Raw genomic sequence first — 16283 nt, forward strand, 5'->3', positions numbered from 1 at the left:
TCATGAAAATAAGATGGTTTGAAGCAGCATATACTCCATAACTGGGCACTGCATGGGATGATTTGAGGAAAACACTTCAACATTAGATCTCCTGATACTTTCTTACCCTTTCACAACGCCTCTGATGACTCTCCTAGAGCACCCTCACAGCTATGCTGGTTGGTCTATTTCTTACTTCCTGTGTGTCTGGAGGAAACTTCCTATGAGCTTCCACCATCCACACTATTTCCTGGGCCCCTTTATGTAACTTTAAGAGTGTTTGTACTGTCCGGAGCTGGCACACATCTGATACTCCTAAACAATGATTTATCATTCTGTCTAGATTCGAGATGGTCTTCTTCCACAAGACCCTGTTGTTGGTAAATACTGTAGCACTGGATCTCCACCCCCACTCCAAACCACTGGTCCATATGCCTGGATTCACTTTCACTCTGATGACTCAGTTACTGATAAAGGTTTCCACATTGTCTATACAACATCGCTTGGTAAGTAATTTTCAGCTTTAAAGTTTAGCCTGTGACATTCCCAGGATATAACCAACAGGACATGAATGGATGTAATTAACATTTACTATTTAATAATACAGAAAACCTCTTAGATTTGCAGTCATTGCTCAGAGCCACCCTAAACTGGAAGAGTTCTTATAGTTGTGAATATCTCAACTAACATTTTGTTTTCTTAATATAGCAGATCCAAGTTGTGGAGGAAACTACACTGATAGTGAAGGGGTTATCACGTCCCCTTTCTGGCCTAACCCTTTTATCAACAACCAACAATGTATCTACATTATCAGACAACCAGAAGATGAAAAAATATACCTCAACTTCACCCATATGGAGCTGGAGAGTCACAGCGATTGCTCATTGAATTATATTGAGGTGACTTTTCTTAAACAGTTAATATGAAAGGTTAATTACATGTGTGTACAAAGAAAGGCAGCACAATTTCTGTCTCAAGTGCCACTACAGAGACAGGTGTTAATCAAAGGACTAAGTATACCAATTTATTAGGGTCCAAAAGTCACAGGGGCTAAAAGAGCAGGACTATACATTTAGAATGAAGATTGGAAAACAAGAAAATATTTCTGCATAATACTAATACTAATTCTTAATCAGCTATACATGATTAAGATGGAGTTTGGACCATAGGTAAATGCATGCCAAATACAAGAGAAATAGAAATAATGCCACAGCTTCTATGAGGCATTTTCCAGTGCCTCATGGTGTTATGCTGAAAATTTGGTTTTGGTGCAAAAACAAAGCATGCGATTTAAATATCGCCAGAGCCCATCCCACCACCCCATCCAGGTGTAGGGCAGTGGGGGGCAACCCTGGGTGATGGGCACCCCACTGGGGGAAAGGAGCAAGCCAAGGGTGGGCTGGGACGTGGGCTTATGGTTGGGTCTGGCTCAGTGGGGCCCATGGCCGGGAGCTGGAGCCTGGCTCTGCTGCAGCCGTGATGGGGCAGGGGCTGACAGCACTGGGAGCTGAAATGGGGCTCTGGGTCCTAGGCACAGTGGGGGAGTCCCCAGGAAAGGCTGGTCAGGGCCTGGTGGTGCCTTTGGGGTCTGACAAGCTCTGGTGGGATTTTAATCACCAGCTTGTGCCCGGTGTCCTGCCATCCCATCCCCGTGCTCCTCTGTGCCACACCCCAGCTCACCATATCTCAAGGCATCGTAAATACCTCATCCTACATGGAATGGCTGCTCATTAGTGCTGTCTGTACAAAACTGCAGTTGTACCTCAGGGAGATTAACAAACATAAAACCAATTCGGCACCAACCCCCTCACGGCTAAACCAGGCGCAGGGAAGCTGGTGGCTGGTGGGGAGGCTCTGGCGGGAGCAGCCCTGGCCCAAGGCCTGGCAGAGCTAAGGCTGAGCTTACAGATGGCTACAACAGGAGCAGCATGGCGCTGCGGGGCCACACGGTTACATGGCTTTGTGCTTAAGCTCTTTCTGACCAAGAGCGGCATAGGCCCCTGTGAGCTCCCTTTAGTTAATCTGTTTTTAAAAGATTTATTATTGTGCTAACATCGTTCCCGTCCCTCCTCCTTTAACCCAGAGACTTTGGTTGGAATGAAGTGTAATTAATTTCTGAAATGAGAGGGGAAGTGTGTTTAATGAAAACAGACAGCTTTTGTTTGTTTGGCCTGGTACTCCTCTTACCTAATTGCTGGCAGAACAGCGGCTAAATTCACAGCAGTCAGAGAAACAAAACCATTTCTGTTGAATGCAATCAGTTTGTATTAATTCAGCAAGGCATTTACCTTGTTGTTTGCTGATCTGTCACAAGCAGTTCAGTTTTCCTGTATTTCTGTCTATCTCAACACCTCTTCTCCTTCCCTCTCCCTTAGTCTGCGCAGCCCAGAGCAGAGAAACACAGCCAGCATTTTCTGACGCAGGAAATGTGGTTACGAGTAAAGTACCGTCTTCCTTTTTCAAGGCCTGATTTTCCACATATACTTTTCTAAAATATTGTCTCATTGGGTTTTATGATGAAGTTCAAGTAGGGAGATAGGTTTTGGATGTTTAAGTTGCTTTAAAATCACTCTCTGATGATTGTTTTGTCACATTGAAAAATTGCAGATTATTCCTATCCCTGGTGATATCAGGAAATCTGCAGTTTCCACTGCAGCCAGACAGAGCTCACAAACGCTTGCTCAGGGAAGGATGTTTATTCTTCTGCTAAGGAAGGAGCAGCCTGGAACCAGGGGTCTGCAATAAGAAACTAGACACAATAAAACTTCTTATTTAAGAAAGGCTGTGACATAGTGCTGCAGAGGTAAGGTGTTAGGCAAGCCAGCTCCTTCTCCTTGCCATCCTTCTAACTGGCAATATGAGACTTTATTCACATAGTTTAGAGAACCTGTTATTTTTATCACTACTCACTGGACTTTATAAACCAAAAATGTAAGTAGAAACAGGTCAAGAAAAAATGTGAACTCATGTGAACTGTAGTTCTGGAAACTTTCACTTCTGTATAAAGATCGTGTAAAAATTCCAACACAAATTCTGATCTTAGTTACTCCCCTGTAAATCCAGAACGACTGTCACCTGGAACTTAGGTCCCAGGGAAATTTAAAATATCTGTTAGAGAGTCAGAAAGCTGTCTAACCATTGGAGATGGCCAAAACTGAGCAAGCTCTGGATGCACCTATTCTTTCTTATGCACAGTCTGTGGGTTCAGGTCCTGAAGTTTGGAAGTGCAAATATCTCTTTTCCTGCACGTCCCCTTAATAATCATGATTTGTAATCAACTTCTGGGATAGTACACACGGTACATTTTTCCTTTGATCAGAAAATTGATTAAGGGTAGTGCAGTAGCAGTGTAAAAGGTAGAACCTAAAAATGTTTCCCTGATACAGTTTCCCTGTCATTTTCATGCATTGGACCCTTCAGACAAAATATGGAAAGACATCAGTATACCTTTTTACTGCTTGTGGGACTCAGAGTTGCACCTTTTGTTCTTGAGCTGCCTGGCTGTGTTGATGTACAGGTGTGATGTGATGTGATTTTTCTGAAGAAGTGCTGTTGAAAGGTCATTACAAACTTCATGGCCAGAGCAAGGAAATGACAAAGCCTCTTCTTTTTCCACAGCAGGGTTTTAGTGCTGGCAAAATTTTCATAGTCGTCACTGGTGAGCACCTGACCTGCCTCTTTAATACTAAAGATGTCATTTTTGGAAGCACATGCTCAAATTGTGCTAAAGCTGTGATTCATAGAGAAAATCTGTTTCATCCTAGTGTCCTGTGACAGTAGTGTGTGTGTGTGTGCGCCTCTTGTGCCAATCATCCAATCCTTCATTTGAGTTCCCATAAGTCACTTGTGCCAATTACTGTGGTGGCCCTTTACCCCTCTTATGAATAAGTATAATAGTTGCTCCTTTTGTTATTTAGCAGTTCTTGTGAGATTATAGTGTTATCCAGATATCAAATCCCAAGACTTTTATGATCTGACATAATTCTTTTTTTCTTGTTGATGATTAGGTTCGAGATGGTGACAGTGAGATGTGTTCTTTAATTACCAAATTCTGTCATAGTACACTTACGTCTCCAATCACTTCTACCAGCAACAGTCTCTGGATCAAGTTCAAGGCTGATGCTTCTGTGCAGCGAGCTAGCTTCAGGGCCATTTATCAAGTTGGTAAGAAGAACTGATGACTTGCACAGTGAACTGATCTGTAATTTGGTCACTTTCAGTCATTCCTGTGCTATATTATCCATATAATGGGTACCAGACAAACTTCAAAAGAAAGGGGGAAAAGTCGTTTTATTTATTTATATCTACTTTTAGAAATGCACAGATGATGTCTGTCCTAGGTCTGTGGTAGGCAGTTCTACCATATTTGGAAATGCATTCCCCATTTTTTCTATTAACAATAAGTCACTTAGCACTAACATTCCAAAGATGATATAGCTGTAATTCTGCCTAAATCTTTATATTTTTGTTATTTCTTTTAGTTCTTAATCACAAATACATCTGTCTAAGCATGTGAAAGAAACAAGTCAAATCCATAAGTTTTCACGGACAGAGTTAAACTGGTCTTTTGTATACACACATTTATGCTATAGTCACAGCCATACTTTCTTTTAAACACATTCTTAATCCTACCTGGATGACCCACAGTAGACACTGTGAGAACATAGGCTTTAAGGGGTGGTTTTCTTGTAAAGTCATAGTGATATTTGATAGACATGATTATACATTCCTTGAAACCATTCATCACAACTGCTGATTCCTGGTGTCTGTTGGCAGCCTGTGGAGGTTTCCTGTCTGGAACAGGCAGTATCCATTCACCGTATTACCCCAGGGTATCATCTCACCCAAAGACCTGTGAGTGGATTATCTCCCAGCCAGCTGGCAAAGTGGTGATTCTTAACTTTATCGACTTTGACATTCGAAATACAAGCACTTGTGACTCAGACTACGTTGAGGTAAAGAATAATACACACGTACTATGAATAACCTTAAGAAATTCTTACCTGTGTGTTCCTTCTCATACTCATCTCCACCAAAGCAGAACTACTTGATTTACTAAGGATATCTTTTATAGTATTCTTATGAATTCATTTATGCTTACAACTTTAATACCATAGAACTTTGTATGGAATATATTGAATATACTGTTCCTCAGGTCAGAGATGGCAACAACACAGACTCTTCTCTTTTGGAAAAATACTGTGGTACAGCTGTACCATCCAGAGTGCAATCCACACGGAACAATCTCTACATTAAATTCAGAGCTTCCTCTCTTACCAACCTTGGCTTCAGAGCTGAGTACTGGCCATTAGATACAGGTAAGATTTTTTTTGTTTTGTTTTGTGTATAGAGTGTTGGGATAGTCCAGATTTTCCTGTATGCTGAAAACATAGCTTTACAAAGTTTTAATGGGAGATAAATTCTGAATGTGTCACTGTGTAGTATTCATGAGGCAAAAAAGACCATGACATTTCAGAAAGAAAAGTAACCAATTTTATAGGTGCCTCAATGTTGAATTAATGTGTCATTTAACTTCATGTTCTAAATCTTTACAGTATGTGGAGCGTCTCTCACTGGACCAGAAGGAACCATTACAAGTCCTGGTCATCCAGATGTCTACCCCCATGGTATTAACTGTACCTGGACTATCAACATTCAACCTGGCTACCTTATCCGTCTGACGTTCACTTCATTTAATTTGGCATTTGATTATAATTGCAGAAATGATTATCTTGAAATATATGACAACAGCACTATGCAAAAATTGGGAAGGTGAATATGTCCATTAGCATACAGAACTTAATTACTGTAGAACGTACACTGCTCTGTAGATCTCTCTATCCAATTTGCTGCCTTAAATTTTGTGTATACATTAACTGCTCTGCTTTGCTGAAACATTAACAGCAATCCCCCTCCCTCATGTAGTAAAGGCAGCTTCCTTTCTTTGACCAGGGAACGAGAACCACATTTAATAAATGCTATACTGAGAGAAACTGACTTAGGTCAAGAAGACAGCTTTTTTAAGGAGAGGATTCAATTGATGCCTTTGTCCAGCTCCGTTAACATTCTGATTCATGGGAAATGAGTTCAAAAGCTTTAATATATCTGTATCCAGGAAAAGACACTTGCAGAAGTGAAAGAAAGATAACTTAAAAGATTGTGCATTTGGGTGTCAGCAAAAACTATACCACTAAATGGAAGTCATTGTTTTATAGGATTTTGTTTCCATTTTCTTCTGATATGCAATGGTATATTACAGAAGAAAAGGCTGGCAAATTCTGCCCGTCCCCCTCCCCTTCCCCCTTCAACAGGTGGAATATATACAGGATTTTCTTGCCAACCTAGAATTCAAGAACATCTGAACTACATGAGCATGGTACTGAGCAGCACCTATGGACTGTAAAGTAGTTGGCTGACATGGCAGTATTTTGAAAAATAAGGAGCAAATGACTGTAGTAATAGAATGGAGAGTGTTTTGCAACCTTACTCTTTTGCTAACTACTCTGACTCCTACAAAAGAATAGAATATGTTGTAGACACAGCGTGGACTAATTTCAGTAAGATTTGACAACTTGACAAACAGTTTTTCCTCTGACTTTGCCACACAACTTAGCTTTGTATCATTATGCGTGTATCGTACTATTTAGCCCCATGATACAGGGTATATAGTTGGGATCGCTATCATTCAATGGAGGCATTTGTGTACATGCAACTCTTCAAACTTTTTGTGAAAGATGAATCCTCTTCCAGTAATACAGATGCTTCATAAAACACTGCCTCTCAGTTTGGGTCTTCTTTTTGCTGCAGGTACTGTGGAAGGTCAATTCCACCATCACTCACCAGTGGTGGCAACATGATGACGTTGTACTTTGTGACCGATCACAGTATTTCATCTGAAGGCTTCTCAGCTCATTATATCTCCATGGATGCATCAAAAGGTAATATGTCAGTATGTTCATTATGCAAATTAAATGTTTTCAGTTATCACTGTAAATAACCACTATAAGAAACAGAAACATTATTTTCTGTTTTAACAGAAGACTGCCTGGCGCCTCTTCTACCCCTTCTTATTTATAGCTACTTGACTTACAAGCTTTTCCTCTCTGGGAAATATGGCCAAATCAGAAAGGAATTTCTATAAGCAACACTGCAGCTTTCCTTAAAAAGACAGTAAATGATGACATGGCAGAACTGCATGAATTATTTAGGAAAAGTATTTCTTGAATTTGCTTTGTCCATTCTGAGCTGAATATGTGTGATATAGGAAGCTTAGCAATCATGGACAACTCACTTGAATGGGAGACTACCTGAACATCTCAGGTGCCATAAAAAATTAGTTTAGTCCCTATTTAGGTACAGTGTTGATGTTGGGTATGGAAACGTCACATAGTATGAAATTTGGTACAGCAGCAAAATAACCTGAAAGCACAAGCTGTTTTTCTTTTTTTTTTTTTCTTTTCATTAAGACAGAGTACAACTTCTCAGTCTCCAACAGGCTCCTGTTACACCTTAAATCTATTTTTTAAGTATCTGCTTTTATGGGGCAAAGATGTACATACGTGGGGAAAAGACTGTTGAAGAGAAGAATGGCTGTTCATTCTCTTAGTTCTCTAAAGCAGAGAAAAACTGAGAAATTACTCAGAAGTGTAATTGATTTGAAGGTTTTCCAGGGTGGGCACATCTGTGTTTTCAAACTGTGCTGAACCCACCAAACCTGTTCCAGTGTTTGCATGTCTCTCCAGCACTGAGAGCTTTTTTAGTAGTGACTGAGCTGCACTTGAACAAGCGGCCTATTGGTGAAAAACTGTTAAGTACCAGTTTCGTAGACATGTGTCTGCTATTGATCTCCTCACTATGAAGCACAGATCATGAGTAGAAGTGGATGTGTGCAGGTAAAGAGAAAGATTCTGCCTAGCAGAAATGTACCACAGAAGAGGTATAGTGGGACAATGAACAAAAGTAAGAATGAGAATATATTTATAGCTGGATTACTCATGTACCCATCACTAACCAGGTTCTGTCAGGTTTGTGCATGTGTGTATACGTGTGCAGGCTATAAGGGATTTATTAGATGAATAACACAAATTCATAGTACTCAGCTTTATGGTAATAAACTACCAATGACTGATCATTTTTTTGCTCTTAGTTACTTTAATTATTTTATTTTACCTCCTTCCTGAGTTTCTCCAACCTATTTAAAAACAACAAATTTTCCAGTTTCTCCCTTGTAAAAAATAACTGCTTTCTTGGTGACAGCTTGGGCAATTTGGCTATTATTTCATCTCTCAAGCATGTGTGTAGGCGAGACCAGTACAGATTTTGCCACTGTGTTTTCATTCATTACAGATTACTTATAAATCCAAATAATCCATTTTTTCAGCTGCCCTCATTTATACTTGAGTTATCTGGCATGGAAACCAGAAGGTCAGTAAAAACAATAAAGATAAAATAAGAAATATTTCAAGGAGGAACCTTTTGTTTATTGGAAAATAATAGGCCAAAACCAAGCTGAGCTTTGAAAAATCGTTCCAAAAGAGACTCTGTAGTTTGAAAACTCTGAGTGCTTACTACTGAAAAATTGTGAAATTATCTACCTAGTAAAGAAGGTATTTTTGTTGTCCTGATTTTGCAGCTGCTAACCATGGCTTCTGTAAATGTGAGTCTGTTGCTTGTTACTGTGATCTTTTTTCCTTTACCTTACCTCAAGTTAATATTTCACAGGTAGGTTCAATTCCTTCCTAATAGTTCCCATAGTAACTTGTCTCACAGTTTATCAAGATCAAAATGTTTTCTACTCAACATACATCTATATTTCTGTCTCTGTTGATATCCTGTTTCTCTGGTTTTGTTAGTTATCTCAGTGCTGATGAAACCCCAAGATTTTCTTTTCACCTTCTCTACTCTGCCTCTTTTCTTCCGTGTCCCCTCCTTTACCACCACGATGCTGCCTGGAATTTCTAGTTTTTCATCCAAAGCACTGCTATATGCATCATGTGAGGTTCAAACTGTACCGGTATTGTCCATAGAAAGGTTTTAAACTATGCCTTAAAAATGAAAAGCTGTTTTCTCTTCAATACTATTAACAACTAGAAAATGTATTAGAACTTTATATAAGAAATATAAAATGTCTCAATTCAGTCTTATAGCAACAGATATGATTTTTGGATGAATCTTTCCCCATAATTTTCTTGCCCCATAATTAATTCTTTCTTTCCCCTTATTTAATTAAATATCCTGACTACTCTTCAGCTAAACAGGGCCTTTGATGAGAAGTCTTGCAAAAGAGTTAATTCTCAATTTATTCTCACTCAGACCCAGAACTATGTTCTCTAGAATAATTGTTTTTTCAATAAATACTGAAACTGAGACTAATAACCCTACAGAGAAGTTGAAACTACAATTTCTTTTCTTTACAGAGATCTCTCTTTTGGTCTCAGCACAAGCATAGTAGTACTGTAAAGTCATAAATACTGGACTGCTAACATTCTTTTTTGATTAAGAATAAAGGGTTTTGAAGCTGCAAATTTTGAAGGCAAATACATGTATGTGGGCTTTACTGTGAGAAGTAACTCCCCACTGCCCTGAAATTGTATCAAGTTTAGTTTTCCCGCTGAGAGAATTTTAGGCCTGCTATTCATCTTACATATATTCAGTTACACTGAAGTGGCAAATTGCTGAACATAATCATATATGAAAGATTTACCAAAGCTATGGATTTTTTATTTTTTTATTTCTTTTTCTTTACATCTGCTGTCTATTTTCTGCTAAGAAAAATATGGTTCTAATAACGTTCCTTGTGCAGTAAGAATCCTTCATATTTTTTGAGCTATGTTTTCTTAGCCAACTACAGTGTAACCAATATCAGAACTGGTCAAAGCTGTTCTGTTTCATATTAGATGTTTCAATAGGCTTTTGCCTGGAGTTATTTTACAGAGAATGAGCTATTGAAAAGATGGACAGCATTATCACGTGCACCCAAAAAAAAAAGAAAAAAAAAAAAAGAGAGAGAGAGAGAGAATAAGAGCAAAAAAAAGAGGATATATATGAGTGAAAAAAAATGTTTTTTTTTGTAAAACAAAACTAAGTTTCTTCTCCATATATCTTAGCATGTTTTATCTGTGATATATTAATTAGTTGAAGAGTAGCCTGAAAATAATTGTAAAGCTATATTTACTTGTCGAAAAATTTGAATGCCATGAAATACATCCATGGCCATGGTCCATAAAGTACAGACAACAGTTTTAGCAGTCTGCCAGCTAGTAGCTGTGAATAGCTCATATGGCAGGAATACAACTGGATATCTTCCAGTCAAATATGCCCACATGATACTCAGTTGTTTAAAATGTATATTTCGCACTTAAACTGTCTGTACCTCAGTCTGTCTTTTGAGAGGGAAGTCACATGGAAACCAAGGTAAATTAGGATCTATCTCCTTGAGTCCAGGACTCAAATACCATATAGATAAGTGTCACAACAGCTGTGTAAGTATTATGATAGACATTTGGGTTTTCTTTTGCATGCCTTGGCTGACGAAGCCACAGAGAACCCATGTGAAATTATTGAAAAATCTTTGAAAGGAAGTTTGAAAAGTCTTTGAAACTCTTTACTGGAAGTGTTACTCAGGTCTTGAAATAATGAGACCACAATTTTTCAATGGAAATGTGACTAGAGTTAGTGTATGTATTTCATTGTCCTTAACTTCTTCACTAATCAATGGGTACTTACTAGTTTTGCTTTGTGGTGTTTTGTTTGTTTGTTTTGTTTTCCATTGAAGAGGCTTTATTTAAAACATTTTTCTGAGAAAAGCCAGCCTTAACAGGTCTTTAAGCAGATTGCCTTCCTGATACATTTTTTATTCCTATTTACTATTCTTTTTATCATTTTTATTGTTATTTCTCTGGCTTTGGTGAAAGATAAGACTTTTCCTTCTTATCAGTCTGAATTGTAAATGATATGATTAATCAAGAGCAATAACTTGGCTTTAAATAGCTGAATTGTGTGACATATGATAGCTGACAATGAGTTACTGCAGGAGCTAGAGTTTGAGAAGAAAGAAAAGTATTTGTGAACCCGTGGACTTTAAAGTGTACCCGAAGGTGATAGATTTGTGTGTCTTTATTGATAGCTGAGTACAGTTTGAGATCTCAGTTCACATTGTGCTGACCGAACCCAGCAATTATCAGGAGGTTGCTTGGCTTTTCTCTTCAGCTGAATGAGCAAAGGCACTAATGGAAAGCAATGTCTGACAAATATGTCTGTGCACATATACAGGGCATGGTCGAATGAGGCTGAGCTAAGACAAAAAAACGAGCTGGACTCTCTCTCTTAGGCATCTGCTTAGCTCTCCCTGAGGAAAAAGTCTCAATCAGTTGGCAACTGACAGCTTGTTAGGCCACTGGTTATGTTTGATCAGGTTATTAGTATGCCTCTATACGCCTATATGTGTGTGTATGACTGTACAGTATGTGTGTTTATGTGTAGATAAGCAGGAGAGAGCTGGAGATTTTTTTTGAACAACCGTACATACTGTTTTTGAGAAGTTTGGGTCTGAAACACTACAAAGGACCTTTGTGTGTCTTCTTGGTAAAAATTAAGCCTGTTAGATCTGCCAGCAGCAGTTACAGAAGGCCCTGAGGTGCTTTTTCATTGCCTGTGGAGAGGGATATATTTCATGTGATAGTTTCTTCCCTTTTTTTTCCCTAAAGATGCATTACATTACATAAGGGTCTAATTGTTAGGAATCTGAGTTTTCCTTTAGCAGAGTGAGATTGAAAGAAAAGTGCCATTTTACTTATGACACTGTATTTTTTTTCAATTAATTAGAATTGTGGCAAATGATGAATATCTCTTTATAGGAAAGACATGGTTATAATTTTCTGCACTGTGCGTGACTGCATGAGTGAGTGGTACAAAAGCTGGCATTTAAGGCTTTTTTTTTTTTTTTTTCTTTCCAGAAGAGCAAACATTCAGTACCAAAATCAGAAAGCAGATTGAATAGCTTTTGAAGCTTCACATGCTGGCAAAGCAAGATGTGCAATTGTCCACGACAGTTGCTTTCTTTTGATTTGCATTTGCTGCAATAACTGTCTTCAAACTAAACTGAATTTGTATTTTTTCCAGGCATATTGTAAGCACATTATGGAGTTAGACTGTGTTCTGAACTTTGGCAGAGGATTCAAAGTTCTTTTTACCTGCTAACTTTGCTAACAGTTTTCACTGGGGGAACTATGAGTGCACAAACACAGCCCCAACTGCTGTGTTAGTGAGGTGATTGCAAAACACAAGTGCCAGCTCTCTTGCTGACAACAAGAATGCAACAAATTAATCCATTTAACGGAAGAGTGTTGGCTGACACAAAATGTGGGTTTGTTTATGCTTTTCCTAATCTTCATAGCAGTGTATGTGCAGTTTACACTTGGATTTACTTCACTGTAGCCAGAGGTCTGACATTTCTAAGGCAGTCACTATTCCATCATAGAGTCATTGAATCATAAAGGTTGGAAAAGACCTCCAAGATCAACCATCCCCCTACCACCAATGTCACCCACTAAACCATGTCCCTAAGCACCACGTCCAACCTTTCCTTAAGCACCCCCGGGGATGGTGATGCCACCACCTCCCTGGGAAACCCTTTCCAATGCCTGACTGCTCTTTCTGAGAAGAAATTTCTCCTAATTTCCAACCTAAACCTCCCTTGGCGCAACTTGAGGCCATCTATATTTATCCTTCTCAGATCATAGCGAAGATTGTTATGTAAAGTGTGGAGCAGAACACAGCATCCACTTTAAACTTAGCACACTTTGGATATGAATTTTTGTATGGATTACTCCCAAGAAAGCAAACTTTGGTGAGGGAGGGAACCTTGACAATTCTGTGGAAACTATTCTTAAAAGGGCCGATAAAAATAATTTGTCTTCCTTGTTGCTAATTTTACCCTAAGGGCCCTTATCTAGTACATCAATTTTAATATTCTGTGGGCTGAAAGATAGTATTCATGATCTCAGCCTCTGAGTGAATAAGGAATAGCAGTATGGCAACCCCTCTATGCATTACATGCTCGTAAGTCAGGCACCCACCCTTCCAAAATCAGAAGGTAATAATTATTTAGAAATAAGTAACCTAATAAATAACACACCTTTTCAATTTAATTTTTGATTACCTTCTGTCTATAGAGTCTTTAGGAAAAACCTGGGTCATATTTTAAAGTCAAATTTCTAACTCTGCAGGCAGGGTTCTCAAATTGTATGACTTAAGGATCGGGGGTTTGATGATGCATATGATGAAACACCATAGGAGGTGACAGCACAGCAAGTGTATTAGAAGAATTTATAAAGCAGCACAGTGTTTTTAAGATGCCAAAGACTGACATGAGAGTTGCATGAATATATTAAAGCATATTATAATATAACACACAAACGACGAAAATTCTAGATAAAGAATTTAACAGATCAGGATTTTAGGTGAACTAGTAATGAAACCTTTTTGGCTTATTAATTACCAAAGTACAGCTTAATGGCAGAAACTTATTGGCCTGTTTCTATAGCATGTTTCTTTGTCCATCTTGTGATGAATTAGGAACCTGTGTCTGGTGTCTTGCTTTGAGGGCATTTATTCCACAGAAAGCATTTCTAACAGAGGCCTTCCGGGTGACCAGGAATGCAAAAAAAACAACCACTTTTTTTCTTCAAAGATAATCCCTTCTACCCATTATTTTAAATGCCAGAAAAAACAAAAGTGTTTTACTAGTTAGAACAGACAGAAAGCAGACATGGAAATGACCAACCTTAGACATGAAGGGCCTGAGCTGTCATTTCAGCCTGTCCCTGTAAACTATTAAGCATACTGAACTATTATGTACAAGTATTGCTACACTGCAGCTGTGCTATGTTAGAAAACAGGTTTCAGAGATCTGTGACAACTGGTTTAAATTAGCATAAAGTTAATCATAGTATTCTGATCACTTTCAGTTCTACTTTATAATCCATCTAACCCTGTCTATTTGATAGAATGTCTAAGAAATCTTCATTTCTTATATTTGCAACCTATAGGATCTGAAGTAGGGGAATAGAGAACCAGAACAAGACTCCAGGGTTATCAAATTCAGCCTGTAATTTTAGCCCCTGCCCTTTTTCTGCCAAGAGTTACATCATGTGATCCCATTTTAAATTAATCAAGCTATCATAAAAAAAAAAAAAAAGAAGAAGAAAAAGAAGAAGACTTTTTTCCTCTTTTTGCTTCTGTTATGTTGGTTGGATGATTGCTTTACAAATTGGCTTCCTAGGAGAAACTATCTCCTGATTTCTGCATATCTGTACTCATGGACAATTTTTAACTTTGGAGTTTGTACTGTCATTAAGAGAGTGTTATGTTTTTCTTGTTCTTCATGCTTCTCAATGTTTTTCTCTGTCTTTTTCTCCTATCCTTCACTTGCTAAGATAAACTATTTAAGCACTTCTAATCTCACTTACCTTCTAATCTAATTTCCCACCATCTCCATAATTTCCCTTTTACCTGTTTTCATTTGATTTCCAGAACATTGGTGAGCAGGGTTATCCACTTTTATCCAGGTGACATGTCAACATTACCTTCTGTAGTGGCATTGAGATTCCCCGTTCCAGCTGGAAACATCTCACATGAATCACATTTCTTCTTGTCCTTTTTGAAGCCAGATCACAAAGGCTTACCGAGATTGTGATCAATTAATACATGACAATTGTTCTTTCCAAAATAAGTCTCCTGTACCATTTTATAGAAGATATTTTTATTTCTAGTCTTTATGTCTGTGTTTTCAAAGAACTTTTGTTATTTTTTATTTTTTATATTATTTCTCAGGTTCTGGTTCAGTATTAGCTCTATTTTCTGGCTCTATTTTCCTCTTTCCAGCTCATAATACCATGATGCTTCTCCAGCAGTCACAGGAGAATTGATGTAACTGATTTTAGTATAAGGCTTTAAGTAGAACAGCTTTGTCCTCACAATCTAAGGATTATACTGTTTTCAGGTGATTGCCCCTTATGGCCCTGAAAATGGGAAAAGAAATTAAGATACAAAATCCCCATCTCCAAGGTCTAATTGTGGGGAATGCCTAAGAACAACATAATGTCCCTGTGTAGCTAGAGACTGCATTCAGTTTCCACCACCACTGCTCTTCATAAATTCAGAAATCCTACCTCTGGTTTTGATCAAGGCACCCTTTACAGTTTCGTTTTTTCTGCTTACCTGGATTTTAGGTCAAAGCCAACTTGACAGCTGGAACTACTTACATTGCCTATTGGTAACAGGCATGGTGTTCTGGTAAAAGCTGAAAAAAAAATCAACTCAAATATAAGAATTTCCATGAAAAATCTGGATTCTATTTTTAGTTTATAGTGATGACATTCAGCAGTAAGATGTGTCCAGGATGTGTTATAATGCACAGGAGCACAGGATGTTTGCTCCTCTGTCTGTTGGAAATAGAAACTTCTTGTTAATTTAAAATAGATATTAAAATTCAGACTTGTTTCTGTTCTTTTTAAAGTGTGCTCACACAACTACAGTACTGAAACTGGTGTGCTAACATCTCCAAACTATCCGAATAACTACCCTGTCCGGACAGAGTGCATATACACCATCACAGTGGGAATAAACAGACAGATTGTGCTTCGCTTCACCAACTTCACCTTGGAAGGGAATAAACGCTGTACAGAGGATTATGTAGAAATCAGGCAAGCCTAATTATTTCTGTTTTCCTTATTACTGATAACCACCAAATTTGTCCAAATCCACTCAAGCACGTTTGGAAGCTATAGTTTTAGCTGTATGCCTGTGCTGTCAGGGTGAGAAAAGGAATTAGCCATTATCAGAAAACTTTAATTGCTACCTTCCCAAAGTAGTGTGTGTGGACTCTGGGACTCTGTTGCCCTTCACTGTATTTTGGTTGTTCCTCAGAGCAGAAACAAAGAGTTTTATTGCTTGTTTTATAAAATATTTTTTTTTATGATTATGGTCTTTAAAGAGCAATTTTCTGTGATGTAGCACTAGGAACATGCATAATCTGTGATATTGAGCTATACTGGTATCACTGTTAATCTTAGGATATTGACATGGTGATTTCTAGTAAATTTTAGAGGACAGAGAAAAGTACAAGGGGGAGAGGGTAATACTTGTAGGAAAGTTAGCTGCATGCTTACAACACAGCTTGCACCAAGTAAGTAGTGCAGTGTGTTGCTGTATGGGATTTGCACTTTGAATTGTCAGTGCTCCTATTTTTCTCCTCCTGAGCTAGCTCTCTGGATGAACCATAGATGCAGAACTGCAGTGTGTTT

At 38.3% G+C, this 16283-nt stretch overlaps 1 protein-coding gene across 1 annotated transcript in view; it reads left to right on the top strand.

Annotated features, from left to right (window-relative positions):
* Positions 1-16283, top strand: part of CUBN (cubilin) — a 143942-nt gene that overhangs the window by 19752 nt on the left and 107907 nt on the right. Inside the window, exons 17-24 of the mRNA XM_040547129.1 lie at positions 323-485; positions 688-878; positions 3987-4143; positions 4756-4934; positions 5135-5297; positions 5535-5751; positions 6787-6917; positions 15497-15683. Coding sequence (XP_040403063.1) covers positions 323-485; positions 688-878; positions 3987-4143; positions 4756-4934; positions 5135-5297; positions 5535-5751; positions 6787-6917; positions 15497-15683 — 1388 coding nt within the window. The remainder of the gene's footprint in view (positions 1-322; positions 486-687; positions 879-3986; positions 4144-4755; positions 4935-5134; positions 5298-5534; positions 5752-6786; positions 6918-15496; positions 15684-16283) is intronic.

The sequence above is a fragment of the Cygnus olor genome, chromosome 2, assembly GCF_009769625.2.
Source record: "Cygnus olor isolate bCygOlo1 chromosome 2, bCygOlo1.pri.v2, whole genome shotgun sequence".
Taxonomy (NCBI): domain Eukaryota; kingdom Metazoa; phylum Chordata; class Aves; order Anseriformes; family Anatidae; genus Cygnus; species Cygnus olor.